Source organism: Protopterus annectens, chromosome 2.part1, assembly GCF_019279795.1.
Source record: "Protopterus annectens isolate FY-2018-M chromosome 2.part1, PAN1.0, whole genome shotgun sequence".
In the NCBI taxonomy this organism is placed as follows: Eukaryota; Metazoa; Chordata; order Ceratodontiformes; family Protopteridae; genus Protopterus; species Protopterus annectens.
Window position 1 is genome coordinate 286,865,582 of NC_056729.1, and position 27,066 is coordinate 286,892,647.

The following is a 27,066-nucleotide window of genomic DNA, read 5'->3' on the forward strand; positions in this document are numbered from 1 at the left end:
GAGTAAAGAATGAGTCAAATAAGTGGAAGAAGGAAAAGGAGAGATGCAGAAAAGAATGAATAAAATGTTTAGGGAGAGACAAGGGGGAAGTGTACAGCAATATTCTACCCAGATTTTTAGAAGATTCAGACAGTACTAAAGAAGTTGGGAACATTTTTACTGGTATGACAAGGTGTACTCCCCTGATAAAGAACCATGTAGACACAGAGTCTCAGTGGTCAGTCAAAACAGATTACTTGTCGTGTGCCTGAGTGAGTTAAACAGACTTTCAGAGATGAATTACAAGAGGTATTGGTTCTGGGAGTAAACCAGTAGTTCAGTTATTTACTTCTCTTTTAACATCACTTATGGCAAAATATAAGAAATTGAATAAACACAGTTTTGTTTATCTTTTTTAGAATGCAGACTAGCATATATTGTGACACCTAATATATAATAGTCTTATGCCAAGGTTGCCAGAATGTAGGGAATGTTGTGGTGATAGGCAGAGGGAGTCAGCTGAGGGGCTCTACTAAAGTGGTCCAAATTGGGCCCCACAGTTTCTAAGGCCTGCCCTGGTCTTGGAGGAAACAGAATGAAAGCTGTAAATGTTCAGTTTGGCCAACAAAGAAGATCCTTCATAACTGTTAGATTGACATGTGACATTTCACCTTATAGAATTAACATCATACTTTACACAGTTCCCGAATGGTAGAGAAAAGCTCACTGTATTCACTTTAGGAACATTGAAACAGGAGAATGACTAAGGCCCAGATTGAAAGAGAAGTCTTCAGTCAGGATTAAAAAGTGAAGATGATCTACCAGTAAGTGTACCGGAAGAGATTCACAGTCATAACAGAATAACAGCCCATGGTTTAACCCAGGAAAGTGTGTTTCATCCATCCAGCAGTGTACCTGAAATGCTGGGAAATGAAACATGAATCACAACTCTAAGATACTAAACACAAATGGACACAGCAAAGGTAATTCTGTTACAGCAGTCACATTTATAATATAAAAAGGCATAGCGGTGAATCACCACCCTGAAGCTACATCTAGGAAAGACCAACTGGTTGTACGTTTAAGGACCTGTAATTTGTGACTCTAAAGTATTAATGTCTTTTAAAATATGTACAAAAATATTATATAAAATCTACAAGGAACACTTAAGAACTGCAAAATGGAAGTGTTGCTGTTTTGTAGCTTCTATGATGATAGACTTACAATGTGTGTATAAGCAAAGTGAACACTTAACAGGAACCTGTACTACATGCCAAATGGTTCAAAATGCACCCTTGCATTCACATACCATTGGGAGTGTTTTTTTCCATGCCGTGGTAGACTATTCACATTGATTTTATTGAGCCACCCACAATTGCTGCATGACTAATGGCTGTTCACAAAAAGTATCAATGACTTGAGCGGGTTGTCTACACACATGCTACACCTCTAAAAAGACCATCAGTGTTATGAACAATGCAAGCAAATAATTTGCCTGGGAAGATTAGGCGTGATAACAGATCACGGTTAAAGTGTAAGGAATTCAGACCTTTTACAAACCAAAACTGGCAGTAAAAATTGCACCTGTGTTATCCAGCTTCAAATGTGTAAACTGAATGGTTTGTACAAACCTTTAAGAAAGTTATTATAGCAATGTGCCCTGATCATAAATCATTACATCACAAACACTATAATTTCCTTTTTGCATATCAAAATGCAGTACATGCAATCACTAATCTGGCACTAAAATTGTAATTCCTGAACTAAAATGTATGGTTCTAGCTAGACTTTTAGTGCTCTCTTTTTGACCCAACAGTCATGACCTCCAGCCCCTTACTCCTCTGTCGACCTATTCATCTTCTTTAACTTCCCACCAGCTAATGACATGGTTTTGGATCATGGGTTGCCACCCAGCAGGTAGCCAGTAGTTTTTTTTCTTCTTCTACACCCTCCTCCCTGTTACTGGCAGGGTAGTGCAATAATTGCTCCTCTAGGCCCCTCCCAGGTGTGTTCTCTTCTTCACACTCACTGTGCCTAGTACAAGCTCGCATCCTCATAGTTATGGATGCTTATTTTCATTAGTTTAGATAATTAGAACTGGATTTTGATAGTAATTCCATTTTCTGGTTGCCTAGTTGTGGTTTGTGTTTTCTTTTGCCTTTTATACTTGCATGGCCATACACCTGAGCTCCGACTTACATGTATTGCCCCTACAGCATAACCTGTACCAACCTTTCCCCCAAAATAGGTAAGGCAGCATCAGTCACTCACTCTTGCCAGTCCTCAGCAAGCTTCTCCAGTTTCCATGTTGATAATCAATCCCAGGTCATCTGCATCTGTGTCTTAATTATGGATTAATCTATCTACACCATGGAATCACCTTTGGATCCCAGCTAGACATAATAAAACTAGAATGTAAGAAGACAATTACAAAACAACATAATTCATAGTATGAATGGCAAGCCATGCAGAAGTAGTACCACTTGAAAAGCATGTGCTAAGACATGACTGCAGGTCACCTGTAATAATGCAACTAAGATTTTCCAATAGGCCATCTGACCAACTGTGCAACCCTGGACTCTCAGATACCTACAGGAATACCAGCAGAAGCATGAATAACTAAAGCTATTCACAAACAGGACAAGTAACCATAACTTAAATAATGACAGATTAGTTGCACCCAGGAAAATAAGGGCTAACCAGATCCATACCACAAACTGGACAGATCTTCAGTGGCATACTGCAAGCCGGATGATCCAGGCCATGTTAACCATTATGAACCACCAAATCCATGGTCTTCGTCTTCTTTTGGCTGTTCCCATTAGGGGTTGCCACTGCAGATCAACTATTTCATTTTCTTCCTGTACTCTGCATCTTGTTCTGTCACACCAACCACCTACATGTCCTTTCTCACCACATCCATAAACCTTATCTTAGGCCTTCCTCTTTTCCTGTTACCTGGCAGCTTCATCCTTAGCATCTTTTTCCCAATATACTCTGCATCCATCCTCAGCACATGTCCAAACCAATGTAATCTTGCCTCTCTGACTTTGTCTCCAAACCTTCCAACCTGGGCTGACCCTCTAATATACTTATTCCTAATCCTGTCCATCCTCGTCTCACCCAGTGCAAATCTTAACATCTTCAACTCTGCCACGTCAAGCTCTGACTCCTGCCTTTTTGTCAATGCCACTGTCTCCAACCCATATAACATAGCTGGTTTCACTACCCTCCTGTAGACCTTCCCTTTCACTCTTACTGGTACACGTCTGTCACAAATCACTTCTGACACTCTTCTCCACCCACTCCATCCTGCCTGTACTCTCTTCTTCACCTCTCTTTGACATTCACCATTACTCTGAACTGTTGATCCCAAGTATTTAAACTCATCCACCTTTGCCACCTCTACTCCCTGCATCCTCACCATTCCTCTATCCTCCCTCTCATTCACACACATATATTCTGTCTTAGTCCTGCTGACCTTCATTCCTCTTCTCTCTAGAGCCTATCTCCACCTCTCCAGGGTCTCCTCCAGCTGTTCCCTATTCTCACTACAGATCACAATGTCATCTGCAAACATCATAGTCCATGGGGACTCCTGTCTGATCTCGTCTGTCAACCTGTCCATCACCATTGCAAATAAGAAAGGGATCAGAGCTGATCCTTGATGTAATCCCACCTCCACCTTAAACGCATCCATCACTCCCACCGCAGACCTCACTGCTGTCACACTACCCTCATACATATCCTGCACCACTCTTACATACTTCTCTGGCAGTCCTGACTTCCTCATACAATACCACAACTCCTCTCTAGGCACCCTGTCATATGCTTTCTCTAAATCCACAAAGACACAATGAAACTCCTTCTGACCTTCTCTGTACTTCTTCATCAACACTCTCAGAGCAAACATTGCATCTGTAGTGCTCTTTCCTGGCATGAAACCATACTGCTGATCACTAATCATCACATCCCTTCTTAACCTAGCTTCCACCACTCTTTTCCATAACTTCATGCTGTGACTGATCAATTTAATCCCTCTGTAGTTACTACAGCTTGGCGCATCACCCTTATTCTTAAACATCGGTACCAAAACACGTTTTCTCCATTCCTCAGGCATCCTCTCACTTTTCAAGATTTCATTAAACAATCTAGTTAAAAACTCCACTGTCATTTCACCTAAACACCTCCATGCTTCCACAGGTATGTCATCTGGACCAACAGCCTTTTTGTTCTTCATCCTCTTCATAGCTATCCTTACTTCCTCCTTGCTAATCCACTGCACTTCATGATTCACTATCCACACATCATCCAACCTTTTCTCCCTCTCATTCTCTTCATTCATCAGCCCCTCAAAGTACTCTTTCCATCTGCTCAACGCACTCTCCTTGCTTGTAAGTACATTTCCCTCATTATCCTTTATCACCCTTACCTGCTGCACATCTTTGCTAGCTCGGTCCCTCTGTCTAGCCAATCAGTACAGGTCCTTTTCTCCCTTAGTGTCCAACCTTTTATACAACTATTCATACCCCTTATACTTAGCCTTTGCCACCTCTCTCTTTGCAAAGCATCTCATCTCCTTATACTCTTGTCTACTTTCTTCATCTCTCTGACAATCCCACTTCTTCTTCACCAACCTCTTTCTCTGTATACTCTCCTGTACTTCTTCATTCCACCACCAGGTCTCCTTGTCCTCCTTCCTCTTTCCAGATGTCACACCAAGCACCTTTCTAGCCATCTCTCTTACTAGGTCTGCTGTAGTTACCCAGCTATTCGGTAACTCTTCACTGCCACCCAGTGCCTGTCTTAACTCTTCCCTGAACATCACCTCAAAATTACCCTTTTTCAATTTCCACCATTTGATCCTTGGTGCTGCCCTCACACTCATCTTCCTCTTCTTGATCAGCAATGTCATCCTACAAACCACCATCCTATGCTGCCTAACTACACTTTCCCCTGCCATCACTTTACAGTCTCCTATCTCTTTTAGACTGGCCCTTCTACATAAGATATAATCCACCTGTGTTATAAGTATGAAAATAAAGCAGGCTACACCTCTTGAAGGATAGATGACCTAACCTTTACCCAGTCACAAGATATGACTCCTTGTATACTTTGAAACTAACTGTGGTTAAGGCACCGCATTAACAATTACAGGAAATTACTTTCAGTCTGTAAGAGGAGGGAACCCATTAAATATATACCACAGCCCCAGATGGAAAACAGTAGTGTTAAGGCAAAGTGACACAGTGTGCTGATATCAGCTATAGTACTCCACTCCAAATGGAGTCCCCGAGACAAGATCTAGAGCATTGGAAGAGATCTTTACTGGGATCAAAACTTTGAGGAAGTAGCAGTTGGCTTGTTTGTTTGTTTGTTTTTTGGTGAACTAATAAAATATTTGAAAGCCAAAGAAATGAAGAAATGCATTTTACAAAATAAGTGCTAATGCTATGAATAATTTCATTTCTGAACAATAATTTTAAGTGAAAACAAGCAATGAAATTGATGAAAACATATTTTACAGTCATAGCACTCTGCATTGGTACCATTCAGCATTTAAATCATAACATTTACTGAAGTACATATAAAATACATAGGGGTCTGGCATGTGATTCATGAAATGTTCCATATTGCAGATATACAGAATGAGATTCATGATCAGAGACATAACTGTGAGATATGGACTGAGTTTCTTTATCCTAAAGGATAAGATATTTCATGTATCACAAAAATGAGACCCCAATTAGTATTCTATTTATCATTTTTCCCCTTAGAGTAGAGTTTTCAATTTACTTTACTTACTACTTTACTGTTTACGCTTGTCTATGCAGATTTAAATATGGTTTTCTGGTTGTGATTCTGTTTTGAAACATTTTGGTCCAGTCTCTACATCAGCTCAGTATTTACCTTCACAGTGTACATATTTGTTTGCTTGAATGTGTGCATGCAAAGGCACTTGCACATCTCTGTGCACACCTGCACACCTGTATGTATACATGCGCACATGGGTTGGTGTATGTGTGCGTGTGTTTGTGTGTGTTTGTGTGTGTGTGTGTGTGTGTGTGTGTGTGTGTGTGTGTGTGTGTGTGTGTGTGTGTGTGTGTGTGTGTATATACGTGTGTTCATTAGCTGAATAATTTGCTCCTGCATGCACGCAGAGTGACAGTTTGCCAGTACAATAAGTTATTCTCACAAGAGCAAATTGATGACCATTTCATTGTATGCAAAACAATTGCCTGATATAATTTTTCACTTGTCTTTTGTAGTATTTAACAGTTCAATTTCAAATAGGATGGCCAAAATAAATATCTTTAAATGGGATTGAATGAAAAAAAAATCTTACTTTTGTGACATCTCGCTGATTAGACCAGTTTATGCTGACGTTTTCCAGGTATCCATTGTTCCTGTAGTATGTCATTGCACGGGAAACTTTATAATAGCAGTAAAACATGACCATCAAAGGCACAATAAAATTCACAGCGATCACAGTCATTGTGTAAGAAACAAACGATCTGCAATTTAACAAAATAAATAAACAGTACATTTATCAATGGTCTTTGCTACATTTGAATGAGCACTGAGAACCTTTCTAGTAGCTTCTACCTACTTGTTAAGAATCCATTTTTCTGTTTACGTTTTGCAGAACGCATCGCACCCGCTTATCTCATCTGCTTTGAGTCATACTTCCTGAGACAGATGTGCATGCAAAACATGTGACAGATTTGACCTCTTCTTTTTGAACTTTTATTATTCATGCAGGTGGGTATTGCAGTGCATGATTGCAACTGCCATTCATGAAGGTATGTATAATGGGTTGAACAGAGAACATGGCGCTAAGGAAAGAGACTTTTTAGAGAGATCAGAAAATGCCTGATAAATAGCTTAGAAAAATTATATAAGCTGTAAGTGTTGAAAAGCAGAGTGTACAAAATTCATTCAGCAACAGTGTTTGCAAAATTCACAAAAAAAACAGACAAGCAAGGTTTTTAGAAAAAAGTATCTAAAAGCTAGCATTTGAAGTAATAAGCATATTACGACAAAGAGAAATGGCAATAGTTGGGAAGGTCACCTGTTTATGTCTATCTATCTATCTATCTATCTATCTATCTATCTATCTATCTATCTATCTATCTATCTATCAGTCTGGCAGTGCAGTTAAAATTTTGACTGATCAGAATGTTGACAGTGTGAGCTGTTTCAGAATGTAGGCAGTTCAGAATGTATACAGAGGTAAGTGGGTTGGTGAAATAGATAGGAGCATGTTTGTGTGAGTGTTGGCAGGTTAGGGTTAGAGTAAGGGCTGTGTATATTCCCTGGTGTGTGTGTGTGTGTGTGTGTGTGTGTGTGTGTGTGTGTGTGTGTGTGTGTGTGTGTGTGTGTGTGTGTGTGTGTGTGTGTGTGTGTGTGTGTGTGTGTGTGTGTGTCTGAGCCTGACCTGCAAAGTGGGAAAGTTACAGAAAGGGTTTTTTTTCCTAAGGTAATTTACAAGAATAGTTTTAGGGACAGGATTAGGGTTAGCATGTACTGGTAAGGTGGTACAGTCCTAATTAAAGAAGTTGAATAAAAGTGACCCAAGATATACATTTGCTCATTCTTAAGTGGGGAGCCATTTCATTTTTGCAAAAGTGTGACAACCATGTTCCTAGTTAGGAGAGGGCAATGAATCTGCAAGTTTGCATTGATAAAGTTTGTAGGGAAGCATGGTTCCATTTTTGGAAGCAGCTGACATTAAGGGAAGGAGATATATCCTAAATGTACTTTAGGATTCGCTTATCAATAGTGATTCTTATGGGGAGAGAGAACATGGGAGATTATTGTGGACCAGAAAAGAGTTTTAGAAATATTTGTTTTTATTGTGCAAATATGGCACTGGAAGTTTAATTGAGCATGTAGGCAGGTGTCAAAGTAATGAAAGTAATAAATGTGTTCAGTGGGAGAGTGGTCGCAATGCATGACATACCAATCTGTTGGAAGTGTCTTCAGCTTTTGTTAACAATTATTTTATAATGAGCATCATTGCTTTTTTGGCTTTGGCAGAAGGTTCATCTTGTTACGCAGTAGGAGAGGAGATTAAGATAATTTTCAAGTTATGATTTGACAGTGGATGTTGATGGGCCAGATTTATAAACTAACATATAATCAGTGTACAGTGAGATGGGGATATTGGCGAGGTAGTAGAAAGCTTTTTATGAAAATAGAAAATAAAAGCTAGAGGACAGACCCTTGGGATACTCCTTTTTATAGGTTGCCAGAACATGATATAGATGATTCTATTGTAAATGTAAACGTTCTTTCTAAAGGAAGCTGTGAAACCAGCTAAGGACTTCACTGCTAATGCCAATGACAGTGAGGAGTCAAGGAGGTGCATGTGGTATATGAAATTAAAGGCCTTAGACAGATTAATAAAGATAGTGCTTGTTAGGTTTCTTTTGTCCATGTTTGTTAAAATGTCATCTGTTAAATGGGTATATAATGCAGTCATAGTACTGCATCCTGACCAAAAGCCTTATTAGAACCTATATAGCATGGAGTATTTTTACAAGGGATGAATAATAAATGTAATCTTATTCCTTAAGGAGTTTTCCAAAAAGAAGAAGTACAGAAATGGGCTTGAGGTCCTGTGCAAAAGACGGTTTAGTTTGGTAGCCTTAGGAAGGGATGGCATGACTCCAGTTTCTTTCCAGACTTAGGGCATCACAATATTGCATAGGCATACATTGTATAGATGGGATAATGTGTAAAGGTTATATAATCTTTATCCTTACAGATGATCCCAGGCAGAAGACCATTTAGAGGGCTCTGCATGGAAGAGGATCTAGGACTTTAGTTATCTGTTTTACAGATGAAAAATACAAGAGAGGAGTAGTTGGATCAGGGGATAGAAGCATGCAGCAGAAGATATGAGAAGGTAGAGAAACGACTAATGAATTCCTGAAGGATGTCTGAGCTTGTAACATCATCTGAGCTTGTTGGGATGGTATTGCTTGCAGGATTTTGTGAGTTACTGGCCATGTTACAGAAATGCTTAGGTTTATGCAGATTGTGAATTTGCTGATTTGAAAGTAAGTAGCTTTTTGTTGTCTAATGGCCTTCTTAGCAAAGTTCTGAAGAGGTAAAAAGTTTTTGTTTTTTGAAGTAGGGTTGTTTTCCATATTTCTCAAGCTATGTCCCTGGTTTTAAAAAGGGTTTAGAGATTTGGTTTGCCTTGAATAATCTGGGAATATTAAATGGAAATGTTTTTTGTTTAAGGTATCGATGTTTGCCAGAAAGGATAGAAGCAGCAATAGTGGTGTGTGTGTGCTGGATCATGGGAGAACAGTTATTTCTAAGTCTTGTTTTAAGGCAGCAATATTTCTGGAGATTTTGAGTGACTTTGAAGAAAGGAGATTGTGAATGATATGGGAGAGTGGTTGCATAAGGATGGAAGAAGTTTAATTGATGATACCTTTTCAGAAATATTTATTATGAATAGGTCAAGGAGCATGTGGTTGTTGGTTTTAAAATTTGGTTTTTGGGTTTGTGATTAGTGTATGAGGTCATGGTCTAGGATAAATGTATGGATACCAGGATGGGTAAGTTAATATTAAAATGACCTGTAATAAGAATGCTTTAGTATGTTGTGCTGTGTGTGTGTGTGTGTGTGTGTGTGTGTGTGTGTGTGTGTGTGTGTGTGTGTGTGTGTGTGTGTGTGTGTGTGTGTGTGTGTGTGTGTGTGTGTGTGTGTGTTTGTAGGTTTCCTGTCATTTCTTTAAAGCAGGTTTTATCAAAGGTAAAATTTTGCAGCATTGTGTTGAACTGTATTAGTTTGAATTCTGCTTTGTCAGTGGCAGACTGTGTTTGACAATATTTCCTTTTTATTAGTTAAACATGCAAGTGAATGTGTATTTGTCATTCATATACACTGCTAACTGGGGATTTTCAGTTGGGTCAGAGAGTGGGAGGGAGACTTAAATTTAGGGGAAGAGGGTTTAAGCAGTAGGAGGGGACTCTTAGTGTTCGGGAGTGATCAGGGAGTTTAGATTTAAGGATTGGGAGAAGAATCTTAGTATTAGGGAGTGATCCAGGAGTTTAGGTTTAAGGATTGGTAGAAGAATCTTAGTGTTAGGGAGTGATCAGGGAGTTTAGGTTTAAGGATTGGAAGAAGAATCCTTGTGTTAGGGAGTGATCAGGGAGTTTAGGTTTAAGGATGAGAGAATAATCTTTTAGGTTTAAGGATGGGAGAAGAATCTTAGTGTTAGGGAGTGATCAGGGAGTTCAGGTTTAAGGAGTGGGCGGGAGTCTTAGTGTAAGGGAGTGATCAAGGAGTTTAGGTTTAAGGATCAGGAGGATAGCCTTATGGTTCTATATAGTTTAGGAGGATTGGGTTGTGGGAAGGATATGTCATTTAGAAGGGTTGGGATAGTTGGAGGGAGAGAGCTTCACATTTTATTTATTTACTTATCTACCCTTTGTTGACCAGGTTAGTCCCACTAGGCTAAATGCTAATTTTCAGGGAAGACCCAAAGCAGTATTTATAAATACTACTATGAACAAATTTGACAAGGGGATCAAGGAACTTCTAATCTTTGAAGCTGCTAGATTGTGCCAGAGAGCTCCTACAGCAGCAAGCAAGAGGCTTAAGGGATGCAGCAGCATGGAGGAGGAGAGAAAAGCTATATAGAGTTTAGAGGTGGAAAATGAGAATTTGGATAAAAAATTGTTTGATATGGACTATCACAATGAGGATAAAGATTACTGTGTGGAAGCTGATAAAAATGAGCAGTGTTTAGCTGTCTTAGTGGAGAATGAAGTAAGTAGGTCTGTTGAAGTGCTACAGATAACAGAACTGGTGTCAGAAGGGATTGCAGATGATGCTCTGTTTAAAGTAATCATGCAGGATGATCTAGGTGATAGTTCTGCTGTTTCATGGGGTGAGATGGTAGATAACTTTTCAGAAATACTGAGGATGGTAGTGTGGAGAAAGAACCAGATGATGTAGCAGCAGATAATGCAGCAGTTAAAATCTATGCAGCAGTGCAGAAAGTAAAAGGAAAGAAGCAACAAACTGAAAGAATATGGTTTTGTGGCATGACAGAATGCAGTAATTAAAACATATGCATCAGGTGACAGCAGGCAAAAAACAAGAGTAACAACAAACTGTAAGTAAAACTGTTTTTTTTTAAAGAAAGGAAGACCAATTGTTATAATAAGAACAAAAAAATGACTGCAATAGATCAATATTATGTATGCGGTAATTTGATAACTGTTCTGGGTTTTAAAGCTGAGGAAATTTTATCTTTTATACATATCGGGACAGAGACTTTTGATAACTTAATATCTGAAAATAAGGGACTGATGATGAAATTTATGGAACTATCAAACCAAAAGAAGGACATTTGTCCCTGGAGCAATTATTTGTTTGCTGGTAGCAGCTTAAATGTTTAAAAGATTGTTACTTTACTGCTTAGAACTGATGACCTGGAAATAGAGGATGTTAAAAATGCATGCAGGGTTTGTGTGAACATGTTGATAACATCACAAAAGTTAAAGATGACAGAAACTTATGGACTGGAGACTGGAGGCTGGAAGCTGTTTTGAAGTGTGAAAAAACATAGTGAAATACCTTCCAGGTGTTATTTTTGTTGCTGGACATTGAGGGACTTTAAGATATGCTAGCCAGCCTGAATCATTTTTCTTTTATGGAGACTTTTCACATTTAATAAATGATTGTAACAAGATACAATGTAACTAGTGTGGGTAGAAAGGACATACAGCAATAAGGTGTGTGTCTGAATGCAGGCTGTGGGAAAAATGGCACTTTTTGGGTGGATTGTTAATAGCAAACAGTAAATAATGAAAAAGAGGGGACTGGGAAGATATAATACTTGAGGAAGGAAAATGAGAGGCTGGGGCAAAGGGTGAAAAAGCTGAAGAAGAAATTGTAGAATAAGGAGAGAGACTGCATGCAGGAAGAAAGGTCAGAAGAAGGGATTGGCACTAATATACTTTTTTTAAATTCGACCCAGAGAAAAATCTGATTCTGAAGATTAAGGATTATTTGCACATAAACCCAAGAAAAATATTCAATTGGGGAAAGATTAAAAATAAAAAAAATTTAAATTTAAAAATATTTCCCCTAAACCTAAAAAGATGGAAAAGTAACAGTTTTAGATTACTTTCAGTAAATGTGAACGATATTAGCATAGGGATAGTGGAATGGTGTGCTAAATGTGATGTGGATGCTGTTCTGTTAGAGAATGTAAGATTACTGGCAAGTGAAAAAATGCAAACAGAAAAATTTATGAGGTGGAAATACAATATGGAACTTAGGAAGTGAAAGTTGTTTCAGAGTAGTTGTGTTCTGTAAAAAAAGCAGTAAAAATACTAGATGTGACATTGGGAATGATGGGAAGGTTAACTGTTGTGGATGTCAGGTAGAGAAAACATGTTTATAGAATTGTAACTTTACAGTTGAGAGTCGATTATCTGAACATCAATTATGCGAAATGTCAATTATCCAAACGCAGTCTTCCAAAGTTTTTCAGGTAGGAAAATGCATAAAGTCTGAATATCTAAACATTATATGTATTCACTTGTGCATGTGTTTTGAGCTTTTAGCCTGCTCTTTATTGCCCACTGGGATCACTGAACGGTTGAAAAGTGTATTCTCTGCATGCAGAAAAACAAGATTTTAGAATTTTTTTTATCTGGTTCATTTATATGTTTGATTATCCAAACTACCAAGTTCCCAATTAGTTTAGATAATTGATTCTCTACTGTACATGCATATATAACTAGCAAAGAAAGAGATCATCTCTTTCATCAAATATTATACTATATTGCAGTGAACATTAAAATTATAATTGCATGGTGCTTTAAATGTGATTTAAAGGGAAGACGTAAAAAGAAAAGGAAACATGCAAAAAATATAGGAAGTGATAAAATGTGGTAAATTTGCTGCCTAAGCAAAAGTCAATGGGCAGGATTCACGAAGCCTCCGTGTAAGAGTTATAACTCATACACGGAGGCTGCAGTTAAACGGAGTGATGTCAGCATGCTCTGCATATTCATGAGAGCATGCTGAATCACACCTAAGGCTAACAGGGTCCATGTAAGACAGTAGGGGGCGTGTCCGTAGGCCGAGCCCTGTAAGCGGACACGCCCCCAGAAGAGTAAAAGTGCCCAAAGTAAACACCCACGACAGAGTCCATGGAAATGTGAATAAACACAACACATGCCCCCACAGACTACGAACATAAAATGTACAAATGAACATCTCATAATTTTTTTTTAAATTGTAAAGATGTTTAACCGTGAGTGAGCTCGTTTGCGCGGGCGTGCCTATAGCGCAGCCACAGTTAGCAGTCAGTGGGAAAGCATATAAGAACTAAATATGCAAAGTAAGCCAAGAAGCAATAGCGTAGCAGTAGAGATGTTGGCTGAAGAGCAGGCATTCATGGTTCGAGCCCCCAGAACACCAATTTTTATTTTTAGCAAAATAAGCACGAAACAAGTCCCTGACAAATATGTACACATAAAATCACATGTTATGCAAAATGTAATGAAATTAGCCAATTTATATTGAAGAAATGTGAGGTAACAAAACAATAAAAAATGCCAGATGTGCCCATAGCTGAGCTACAGTTTAACAGGGTGAGTGCAGCTGCCCGTAGGTGAGCAGTGGTTTAACTGGTGCAAAATGAGTGCCCGTAGCTGAGCACTGGTTTAACATGCTGAATCTATGTGCCCCTAGCTGAGCTGAGCATAATATGCGTGCTGATAGCCAAATGAGGCTTAAACCAGTGTACCCCGTTTGCGTGGAGCTGCGCACCGCGCAAACAAGCTAACCGACAGGCAACGTTGAGCAAGCCGTATCAAAACTGTCTTTACACAGACACACCCCTCAGCTTGTCTAGACAGTCATAAAAAATAAAAAGTAGTGGCCAGGTTCGAACCCAGGATACTATACACCATAGTCAAGGTACTGAACCACTAAGCCATGACAGCAGTACCTATAAATGCAATAATAGCAAATATATAGGAATGAATACAAACTGGAGCATGACAATGCAGGTTTAGTGAAGTTGATACAATTCCAAAATGGCCAATCACAGATATGTGGGAAAACGGACTATATAAGCCCCATAGGCGGGAATACACAGCATAAACGATTGTAGAACTGACTTGCAGCCAGAATGACAGGAGTAGGTGAGGGTAGTTGCTTTCGAGCACAGAGGTGGGGCATTGAGGAGTCCAGGTACATGGTCTGGCTCCTAGTCCACAATCATGAGGCCCAACTCATGCAGGGCCAGGTCCTGTGGGGAGCATATAGGGCTGAGGCGTGGGACCGGTTGGCTCATGATCTCACCAGTGCCACAGGGATTCCAAGGACTGGTGAGCAGGTCCGTCACCACCATGCGGACCTGAAGAGACGCAAACAGGACCAATTGAACCTTTGGATCCAGGAGGCCCGGCAAATGCCCAACGCCCCACTACTGAGTAAGTTACATTTAATTATGTATGTAAGAAATTAAACTAGCTGATATTATGGAGATGTGTATTCCAATATTACTTCATTTATATTACAGCTGCAGGTGTCCGTTCTGCGATAGGCTGGTGCAGTTACGCCACCAGGCAGGTCAGTAATCCACTACCAGTAACTGTAAAGAAATATAAAAGTATGACAGTTAGCAAAATAGTGCAGTGTAGTCACTAAGTAATAAAATGTGCAAGTAACAGTGTAAAAGTGTTTGCAAGTATTGCTTGATTACAAAAGTGTGTTGCAGTCTGTAATCCAAACAGAAAAATGAAAATATCTGACATAAATTCTGAAATAAAGATGCCCCACCTGTAAGAAAATAGTACACAACCTGCAGCAGGCTGAAAAGTACAGCTGCAGAAGATGATCAAATCACATGTGTGAAATATATCCCTGTTGAAATACTGAAACATGACAGAAGTGAGACTGCTGGAAAGGATTGTAATAACTACAGGTAAAACATGTCAATAAAGCCTAGAATAAGTACCATCCTGAATAGTGAAATGAAAACAAGTGAGAGAGTGTGAGAAAGTATCATGAATCCAGCAATACAGTAGTAATAACCCCTGAATAAAGTATACTGCAGTCAGTACAGAATGAAATGCATGTGAAAATCAAAACCAAACAGCGAAATATGTTCAAAGTGCTGCTGCATCTGGAATGTGTATCCCAAAATCTGGATATGTTTCTTTCAGTCTGCAATATGCAGATAGTATGATTGTCTGATATACCAAACATCCACACTTGTCTATAGCTATATAAAGCAAATGTAGCAGGATGATGTAGCTGAACAAAGCTAGATATGAATGTGTATGAAGAACAATAAAATGTATATTGATGTTGCAGTAACAGTCCTATCACCAAGTTGAAGTAGTTATCATATAGGAAGCTGTAGTTAGAACAGTAGTGTGTATATATGTGCAGCTATTAGAAATGTACAGCATATGTATTGGTATTCGAAGGTGTTAATATTATTTTCTTCACCCCACCCTATAACCACATATAACCCATTCCACGTGAAAATGGTATGTGCAATCACAATTAACACCCCTGAACATTTGTCCTGTTGGGTCATATATATTTGCATGTCCGTTGATGCATCTGCCCTGTTCATACATCCAAACCTGATGGCCTGTTGCCATCAATCAACCTTGCATGTTGTTGTAATGTGTATTGCTGTTCAAATTATGCATGTGTTATGCTCGCTGTTCAATGGTGTGAATATCTGGGTGTTTGGTTAATGGGAATACTAATGCATGCTGTTACAACTAATTGTGAATGGTATTATATGTCACTAACCCAAACTGTCATGACATAATGCAAAACATAGGACGACAGGGAAGGCGGGTTCCAGCGGACCCACCTCTCCCACCTCAGCTGGCAAGTGCACCTGGCACTAGTGCCCAGTCTGGACCCTCCTCCGGTGGCCCTGTGCCACCTGCGGGTGGAAGCGCTGCAGGGGATGGGGCTCATCCCCCCTCTGCAAGCGTGGCCGGAGGAGAACCACCACTCACCCTCCGTAGCGTCTGGACTGTGGTGCGTAGGGAGATCCGAGACTCTGTTCTCGAGCCCCTACGCCAGCTTGAGGCACAGGTGGCACAACTTACGGGCATGCCTGTTGCCCGGCCTACACAGCCCCCAGCACAGCCCCATCCTGGGCAGTGAAGGAACAGTGGCAACTGCCTATGGGTGGGGATATCAGTTCCACTGTTGCATCTGTGGGCTCATGGGCTCTGGATCTCCAAACCTCCGTCCCCGTCAATTGTGTAACCCCCCCCACACGTGTCATACACTGTCCCTGTATGCATCTTGTTTGTCTTGTCTGTTTACCTACCCAACCTACCTCCCCAGCTATACCGACTTCCTTCACCTGACATACCACTCTCACCTGAAAAAAAAAAAAAAAAAAGGGCACTCTGTACCGACAAAAAAATTACGCCCCATACATAGCTGCCCATTCCGCACACATGTCTGCTGGACATGGAAACTATCAATTACAATTGGCTGTACAACAAGTATTATTGTTGTCCTGACACCTCTCTCAGGGGTGGAAGGTTTCAAATGTCACACCAAATTACATACATATGCACAGCTGTTGCTGATGAAGAAATGGGCAGCTATGGGCCTTACCTACATCCCTCCTGCAAATCCCAAGCTTGTTTCCCTGCTGTCTTACCCTCTTTGTGACCCCTTTTTCACCACTTTCCTGTCTCCCCATTTTCATTTCTTTCAAAGAAAATAGCGCGGGTGTGCGCCAGAGTAAGTACTGTTAAGCAGTTGTAAGCGGGTGTGCGCGTGTGTGCGTGGAGCTAAACACCAGTGCGCATGCGGGAGCTCCGCGCAAACCAGCGCTAACCCGGTTACAACTGCTTAAAAGTGCCTTAGTCACTCTGATTGACAGGTCCTGTAGTCAGTTCAAAAGCAAAATAAAATCCCACTGTCAGTCCCAAACCCAGGACCTTGGAAACAGTAGTCTGTATGACCTATCACTAAGCCATGACTCATACAAGAACATTGTGCTAAAATAAATATAACATGTAATAGTAGGGATGAATGTAAAGGGGATATAGGATGTGTAGTACACAAAGCATGTCATTTAGAATTACTGTCAAAACTACTGGATTCCCATAATAGTAGTGTGTGAACAGAAACAGCCATGCTAGTTGGTAGCTTGTAGGTAATAATGTCAGTTAATGTACATATATAAATGTATGTATATTTACATATATATATATATATATAAATATATATCTATATATATAGTTGTAGGTGTCATTGTGCATACACACTTACTACAGGGAACAGGAGAGAGGAATGGAGAAATGTGAATCTACAACACAGCCTGAATCATGAGAGAGATACTAACCTTTACACTCACAGAACAGTGTCCACAGCATACCAGCATGGTCCCCGCCCTTACAATCTGAAAGGGCAATGCCTATCTCACATACCCTTTTATAGCACTGTCCTGAAATCACAGTGAGAACTGCAATCAGTACACAACTGGCTGCATGCAATTAGCAAATGCTGGCTTACAATTGGTGCAGAGGCCATCACATGGACCTATGCAGATACCTACAAAAGCATCCTGTACTAACACTCCACACATGCAATGCATTCATTGCACTGTCTGGAAGCAGACAGAGGGAGAGAGACAGACAGAGACAGAGAAAAAAAAAAAAAAAAACACACGCTACACACTGTGACTCTAAGCTGTCAGCAGTGACAGTAGCAGCAGGAAGCAGAAGCAGTGGTAACGCAACCAGCTGTGACAAACACAGGTAATGCAAAGTAGCAGGTTAATAGTCTGCATACTGTGAACCCTCCAAATGTGTCATAGGTCTGTATCTATAGGTATGTCCATGTGATATGTTGTGTGTACATAGTTCCACCAAAAGGGGATGACTATACATTACATGTCAATCAGTGTTAGGCCATGATCCTGGCAGCAGTTGTCTGTGCGTTGCCCTCAGCAATGGCTGTAGTGACTGTTTTGAAAGGTCAGCCAGGTTCAAAAGGCAGGATCAGCCCATCAGAAAGGCAAACTGGCTGGGAACAAGTGTCTGCAGGTACCCAATATCACTGCATATGCATCCCATACTGAATAATTCCATAGCTTAGCAGACCAGGCCGGTTATGCATATGATGTGGTAGTTCCCAGGGTCAGTAGAGGTGCCTCCTTAGTGGTGTGGGACCACTGTTGCTGTATGCCAGTGTCCAGGTACATATCCTGTAGTACGGCCAAGATTAATTATCAGTCTTATATGCGGTTGTATGTCCTCTTGGAGTGCATGTAGCACACATCCAGGGACACCATCAGGTCACAGTGATGCTGTGTGTTCTGCTTTGCTGAGGGCGGCCCTCACCTGGACATGTGAGATGATAGGGAGGTTACATACAGCTGTGATAAGCATTTCAACTGGTGGGGGAGAAGGAGGGGGGATACGTGCACTGAACCTGTCTGCAAGAATGTTACCAATATCTGTGTGTTTGGTGAATGTTAAGTAGGTGTGTATTATCGCAGAGCATATCTGAGGCATTTGGTCCATATGTGTAACATAACTGAAGAAGGCCTTGTGGTTATCCATAGTGCTTGTGGCCATTTCCCTCCCAGAGAAGGCCGTGGCCATTGTTATGAGAGACCGTAGCGTAGTACCAGTGCTGACCACAGATGCTTTCCCTTAATGTGAATCTGCTCTGTCCTGCAGTAACCTCCTGCTATTGTTATACAATCTGCCTCTGTCTGGGGTCCACTGGACAGGATGCCTAACCTTTGTGCATAGGGTCTGGGTTAGAAATGTGTGTGCAAGTTCCATGCAATTTGTGGGATGTCCGTGGTAAGCATTTGCAAAGGGGTCAGCAGTGTGGGTTGTGGCTTCCACTGGCCCAGTGTGCTGCATGGATACCATCTCAGTCCTAACAAGTGAATAACTGTCTAATCACATACATATCAAAGTAGTCTACTGTGCTGGTGGTGGTGGTGGGATATGTATATCCAGGCCGAGTAACTTGTGTCCACATCACACTACTGGATGGCGTCCCATATACAGTACCTTGGGATGAACCCCCAGAGTGAGGTTGTGCATTGGACCTGTCAGTGTGTGCTGACCGATGGGGCATGCTACTATGTTGTGTGGAATGTGGCAGGTATTGCTGCACAGGTGTTAGCTGAGCACTGATATCTGGCCATGTACTTGTGTATCCACCACGAGACACACACATGCAACATATGGGAGTAGTAGTATATCACTACACATGAGTATCATGTATAGTATGTGTGCCATATATTGCTGACATAGTCTGCTGATATCCTGTTTGTGTTCTCTTCCAGGGAGATGGCGCATCAGCGTAATCCCGCCTACTCTGCAGCAGAAGATGAGGAGATACACCAGAGCCTGGTGCGGGAGTATGACATACTGTTTTCCCGCACCAGTCAGAAGCAGCAGGAGAGGGCTGCACTGTGGCAAGACCTTGTCCGTAGGGTAAATTACATTGGCATGCATAATAGGACATATGCGCAGGTACGACATCACTGCAGTGATTTAATCAGAAATGTCCGTCAGCATGCGTTGGATATCCACAGGCAACAGGTTGCCACAGGAGGTGGGGTGGCCACACATCCCCCCCTCACCAGACTGGAGGGGCTACTCCTAAGTGTTGTGGCTCCAGCCCCGGAACAGCAACAGCAATACACCTGCATCATGATGGAGGCTGGATCCACACAGCAGCACGACATGGAGCATGCAGGTAATATGCCATATGTACACTTGACTGTTCTGTACACTGTTAGTTAATGCATGTGTAAGGTGTGTCCGTGGTATGTAGCTGTCATCATAGTATGTAATTGTGCATGTGTGATATTGGCAATATCAGCAGCTGGCGTGTGAAAGGCAACTGGTGTACTACTGCACTGTATCATATGCAGTATCAATGGCACAGTTGTGCCCACTGACATTAATCTCATCATTTCTGCAGGCCCCTCCGGGGTTACAGCAAGGCAGGCCATCCATGCTGGTGAGTGTGTTTAACAATACCTATAATAGTCCTGATAGTGCTAGTAACACTAGTGTAACTCAGTAGTGCTCTGTGTGTATACTGCGGGGTGTGCATGTGTGCATGTGTGCAGGTGTGCCTGTGTCCACGTGTGCATGTGTGCATGTGTGCATGTGTGCATGCGTGCCTGTGTCCACGTGTGCATGTATGCATGTGTGCATGTGTCCACATGTGCATGTGTGCATGTGTGCATGTGTACACGTGACCACGTGTGCATGTGTGCATGTGTGCATGTGTCCATGTGTGCATGTGTCCATGTGTGCATGTGTGCATGTGTCCATGTGTGCATGTGTCCACATGTGCATGTGTGCATGTGTGCATGTGTCCACGTGTGCATGTCTGCATGTGTGCATGTGTGCCTGTGTGCATGTGTGCATGTGTGCCTGTGTGCATGTGTCCACGTGTGCATGTCTGCATGTGTGCCTGTGTGCATGGGTGCTTGTGTCCATGTGTGCATGTGTGCCTGTGTCCATGTGTGCATGTGTGCATGTGTCCATGTGTGCATGTGTGCATGTGTGCATAAGTGCATCACTGGTAACAATGTGTGGACACTGTAAACTGTGTTTCCTGTCTTCCTCCCACAGGTTCTGGTGCTGCTCTGGTGTCCTGCAGCAGGGAACCTGAATCTGATGCCACAGGTACTGGTAATGATGATATCTGTGTAATGGTACAGGAAGGTGTGTCAGGGTCCGCCATTGGTCAGCCAATTGACAGTACATAGCTGTCAACCCCATCATTGTACACAGTCATCCTGCCAGTACATCCTTTGTCACCATTGTCCCTAGGTGATGGACAGGATACAGTGGGCATTGACCAGGGTAATGTGGTATCTGTGGCACATGCTTCCCCACACAGCAGCCATGGGCAGGGTCCTGCGATGGTACCACACAGACAGTTGCCCATGGGTTCTCGTGGGAGCATCCGTGGGCGTACTGCCTCTGGCAGACGTGCCCAAAGAGGTCTGTCAACCTCAGCTATGTTTCGGGCTGTCATGCAGGCACAGTCGCGTATGCGTGACATCGCGGATGCTATCCGTAATTTCACCGATGTCATAGACAGACGTTGTGGGGACATATTACAGCAGTTCCACAACCAAATGTCCATGAGCCAGGGCAATGATGGGCGGTTGCGGCGTCGACGTGGCCGTATGCCAGCAACAGCAGCAGCTGGCAGTCAGCGCGGATGACAACAGGCCCGCGCACGCCCCCATAGTGCCAGCAGCAGCCCCAGCAATGCTGGGTCTGTGCTGTCATCGGAATGCCCCAGGAGACCACGTGCACGTGGCTCTGGACAGTCCCAACAGGGACCTGTGTCCAGTCAACACACTCCCGCTTCTGATGACAGTACCCAGTCTGGCTTAGTACTGGATACAGTCCGTAGCACCCCTGCCAGGCACAGGTACCATGTCTGTACCCACAGACACTGATCTGTATGACCTGCCAGCTGCAGTCTGTGGCTGTCCACAAACCCCTGTATATGGCAGCCATGAGGTGGAACTGTGTGCGTGCATACACACATGCGAAATGTTAACACCTAGTGCGACCACATACATGCACACACTGCACCAACAGTGCCCCACCCTGTACTGCTGCCCCTCACCAACACACATACACACACATGTCAATTGGTGGTATCAGTGGCAGACTCAGGCATACCTAATTCACACCCTGTGCATATGATGACACTGTGCCACCTCCTGCAATCTCCAACATCATTGCGGGAACAGGTAAACACGTTGCTGATGCACAGGGTGACTACATAGAAGTGTATTAGTAGTATCATGGTGGTAACAGTACAGTGTGCTGATATGACTGTGTGTATATCCCAGCATGCCTGATGCAGTAACCATATGAATGTCCTGAATTGTTATCTGCACCCATAGTACGTACCAAAGTGTAACAGCTGCACATAATTGCATGCCGGTGGTAAGGATGTCAACAGATAGCCGCATACATGGGTAGCACAGGGGGGAAGCTAACACAAGTAGTGATATGCAATGGTGGACATGTACAGTAATGGTGTCAAGTTGCCCACAATGACTATACAATGTCGATGTTTGCCCATGTTGATATGTGTGCAGTATGTAATCCAAATCACAATTAACTATGACATAATATCAGTTCTACCATGGGCATCTGCGCTGTGTATTCCTGGGTACATGTTGATAGTGCCTACATATTTGCATTGTTACTTACTGTTAGTGTTACCCCTTCTTTGTTGTACAATGAACTACTTCCAGCCCTGCTTACTGTAGCTTTGTTTGCATGCATGTTCACTTGGGGTTCCCTGGAGCACTGCTTACACCTGCAATGCAGAGTTACAGTGCTTCTGTGGACTCCTAGTGACATCTGCATAGCGTACGATACGTATGTCAGGTTTACACATGGCAGAACGTCACTGTCCGTCCTGTTCGCATGTATGTTGCCTGTGACACATTGCACATGTCTTACCTGGCATTTACCCACGTGTGCAGTCATATATGCCAGTGCTATGAAACAGTAGCAGTACGCCCACACATACACACCTTCAGTATGTTGTTCCCCATTGGCCCTATGTGTTGGTACTCACCATGGCAATCACACTACTAGGGTAGCATGTGCAAAGGTAACCTGTGAATCACCTCTATGGTCCAGTTGTGGTTTATGTGAGTCATGTGGCAATGTCACAGCTGCCACATGTATGCAGTCAGCCATCACCCTTGGCCAGGAACATACAACACATGTGTGGGATACCACCACATAGCCAATCTGGGGACTGAGCTCTCTGAACCCAGTAATGCCATACCCTGTCAGGTGGCATGTCATATTACAGTGACTACAATACAAGTCAGACATAGACATGCACTGACAGCATGCTGAACACACTGGGGCATACGTGGGGACTCAGAATAGCATCCTGCCTGAGCATCACACACCTCCGCAGCTGGCACACAGGCATATGTTCCGTCGGAACAGAGCACATGCCACACATGGCACACACATCCCATGTGCCACACACTCACAGCCTGTAGGGCTACACAACATACCTGCTACAGATGTGTCAGGTACCTGTCTTGGGTGCTGCACTGGGGTCCCGCTCAACAGGCTGTATCTGGTGAAGGTCACAGTGATATGCCTCAGGGGCACTATGGTCCACCACAGAACACATGCATACAGGTTAGTCAGAGGCATGGACACATATGACTCACTCATTGACCATGCCACTATGGATGACCTGAGACATACCTCCCTGGACTACATGATAGGGAACATAGAATGGATCTCTCAGCATGTGGCACGGGCCAGTATGAGCCTGATCTTGGTTGCCAACATACCCTCACCAGGTATGTTACCACTATATGTAGGAAGGGTGTTGTATGTCTACATTCTGCTCAGTCTCCAATGTCATTCATAGGGTATCCGCTGGCTGTCAACGTGTGCTAACATGCTAGGGAAGCCACAATGATGTGCAAGGGTCAGCTTGCACGTGACACCCATGGCCCGATGTATATTGGCGAAGCTCCTTGATACACACATACTGCCTTATGCTGCAGGACACGGATTACATAGCCACCTCCGTGGGTATCACACAGGTTAGGACACTAACAGTGCTGCTACACAACACCAGCAGTGTACACCGCAAGATGCATGCACTGGACACTGTCCTCAGCACGGTGAACTGCAATGTCTGTGCAGTACCAGAGTCCTGATTCATGGCTCACAGGTGTAACCCATCACTGACAGGTTATGCCTCATACCATGCCTGTCGTCCCCTACACATGTAACACAGATGGACTGGGGTGGTATCCCAAGGCACCACAGATACACACACCTCCAGGTTGTTGGCACAGCACAAAGCATCAGGGCCTAATCATGTGCAGCTAACAGTGTGTCGGACTGCCATCTGGTTCATAGCCTGGCACACACAACCCTCCCATACACAGGAAAACCACCTATCCTCCATAACAACACTAGCAATATGACAGTCTCAAGAACTGTCTTTATATGGCTGGACTGCATCCAGCCAAACATTGTGCGTGAGCATTACTGTAGCTACAACACACTAGTTGAAGGGTTCACAGCATGTGGTCACTGAATTGCAGTGGAATGACATGTTACCACTCCCACAACAGGTGGGAACATGCAGCACCTGTACATCGACTACATGTAGACTATATGGCCCAGACCAGATGTGTATCCCCTGCTGTAGGTATTTTACCATATACACCCACACTGTATAGACACATACCACGTGCGGCCCCTGCACAGTAAGACACAGTCATATTGGTATACATTGCAAATACCATTTATCCACTCGAGGCATGTGTCAGACATGGTAACTACTGCAGGTCACAGGTATTTATGTGTATGTGTCACACACATACATCATGTGTGCAATGCCATTGCTGGTTTAGGCAATGGCATGCATTGTTATGCACAAAGACCCACACAAGGTCATAATGTGTGACACAACCACACGTGGCAGTTGTGGGTTACCAAAACATACCTATCTGTACTCTGACAATGGTAATAGACCCAGTAGCAGAGCGCACTATTGGCATTACTGGCCAACTAGCCCTGTTTGGCTGTGCTGATAGTGTGGTGACATCCCTTGTGTTTACTGGGGGAATATGCAGCATCTGGTGTATTGTAGTATCTTCCAAAAGGATCTGTTCTCTCACACTTGCATTTACACACACCATACTACCCCCCACACACACACACGCACACTTGCTATTTGCAGGATTCATACCCCTACCTAACCAAGTCACAACACGCAAGAGAGACACATTAGCAAAGCGCACTATTCGGATTACTAGATGGTTCCTCTTCTCTGGCTGTACTTATAGGGTGCTGACATCATCAGTGTTTTGAAAGGGTAATGTGCATCTGGTAGTGTGATCTCCTGATTTCCAAAACTAACATGTTTTTCATACAGAAATGCACACACACAAACTCCCCACATCCAAACACACACACACTTGCCACTTGCAGGTTTCAGACCCCTACCTAAATATGTTATGACACTTGAGAGTGATGCTGTAGCAGGTTGCACTATTCTGATTACTGGCAGATGTCTCTTCTCCAGCTGTAGGTATAGGGTGCTGTCATCATCACTGTTTGGAAAGGGTAATGTGCATCATGTAGTGTGATCTCCAGATTTCAAAAAAGCACATGTTTTTCATACAGAATTGCACACACACAGAGTCCCTACATCCAGACACACACACATGCCATTTACAGGTTTCAAACTCCTACCTAACTATATTATGACACTCAGGAGAGACGCATTAGCAGAGTGCGCTATTCGAATTACTGGGAGGTTTCTCTTCTCCTGCTGACATCATCCATGCTGAGATAGGGGAATGTGTATCCTGTAGAGTGCTTTCACAGATGCCAAAAGGGACATCTCCCTCACACAGACTTGCACACACACTAACCCCCTCCACACACACTGAGCATTTGTAGGATTCAAACCCCTACCTAACTATGTTATGACACTTGAGATAGACGCATTAGCAGAGCACGCTATTCGCATTACTGGGAAGTTTCCTTCTCCTGCTGTACTTATAGGGTGCTGACATCACCAGTGTTTAGAAAGGGGAATGTGCATCCTGTCGTGTGTTCTCCTAGTTGCCAAAAGGGATATTTCCTTCATACAGACTTGCACACACACTAAGCATTTGCAGGATTCAAACCCCTGCCTAACTATGTTATGACACTCGAGATGGATGCATTAGTGGAGCGTGCTATTCGCATTATTGGGAGGGTTCCCTTCTCCTGCTGTACTTATAGGGTGCTGACATCATCAGTGTTTAGAAAGGGGGATGTGCATCCTGTAGTGTGTTTTCCCAGTTGCCAAAAGGGACATTTCCCTCTCACAGCCTTTCACACACACAAACCCCACTCACCCACCCACACACTGAGCATTTGCAGGATTCAAAACCCTACCTAACTATATTATGACACTTGAGGGAGACGCATTAGCAGAGCGCACTATCCAAATTACTGGGCATCTGTTCTGCACCTGCAGTATTTATAGGGTGCTGACATCTTCATTTCTACAGAGGTATGTACATGTAGTACTACCTGTCAGGTGGGGGATAGCATATATATGCATTTGCAGCCACCTACGTCAGGGTCGGATATGCACATTGCACTGGAAGGTTATGTTCTATACCATGCTTTGTGACCACAGGACCTGTAACACACAACACAACCAGTCCAGAACACCACACCCATATCCAGGACACACACTTAGCTTCCCTGGGAACAGTGCCGGGATATGCAGGTGTTCACATACACCATTCCAGTTGTTAACATCAGGTACAGGCATATTGTGTGTGAGAACTACTCAGGCCTCTACCACTTTACCCTACAGCCACTACAATTTGTGGGTCCATGTGCTATGGCAGAACCACACACCACAGCCACATGGGGGAATACATATTGCACCTGTCCATCTGCAACGTGGGTACTCACTGTTCCACACCAGAGGTAGACCACCATTGTTGATATCTGACCATACCCACCTTTCCCTGGACATCCATATCCCATCTCCACCCCCAGGCAAGGTTGTCACTGCACACAAACTGTATTTAGCACAAGCACACTCTACACTTGTGAAGACTGGGGTGGACGACTTCAGAGAACCCATGCTGGGGGACTATACTGGCCACTCAGCATAATCCTTGACAATTGCATTCTATGAGCATGTGTACGGTTTGCATTGATCATGCTATCCCACATATACCCATGACTGCTCCACAACAAGACACCTGTCAGGTGTACACCAGCCATATATGAGCCGTACAACAGACAGAGTGAGCTAATACATTGCAGAGCTGTAGCCCACAGAGGGAGGACATCTGTGAACAGTTCCGGCACGGCACTTCATTCACACATAATCATTACAACACAGTGTTGACAGTGGAATTGTCCAGAGAATGCAGATAGGGCTCCCCTCAGTCTGTTATTGATGGACACTTACTGTTAGAGATCCTCAGCAACCCTTTTCCAGCACACACCGACAAC

General features: G+C 42.9%; 1 protein-coding gene across 1 annotated transcript in view; it reads right to left on the reverse strand.

Annotated features, from left to right (window-relative positions):
- Window positions 1–27,066, reverse strand: part of RRH (retinal pigment epithelium-derived rhodopsin homolog) — a 341,638-nt gene that overhangs the window by 125,144 nt on the left and 189,428 nt on the right. Inside the window, exon 5 of the mRNA XM_044062132.1 lies at window positions 6,326–6,494. Within this exon, the coding sequence (XP_043918067.1) occupies window positions 6,326–6,494 (169 nt within the window). The remainder of the gene's footprint in view (window positions 1–6,325; window positions 6,495–27,066) is intronic.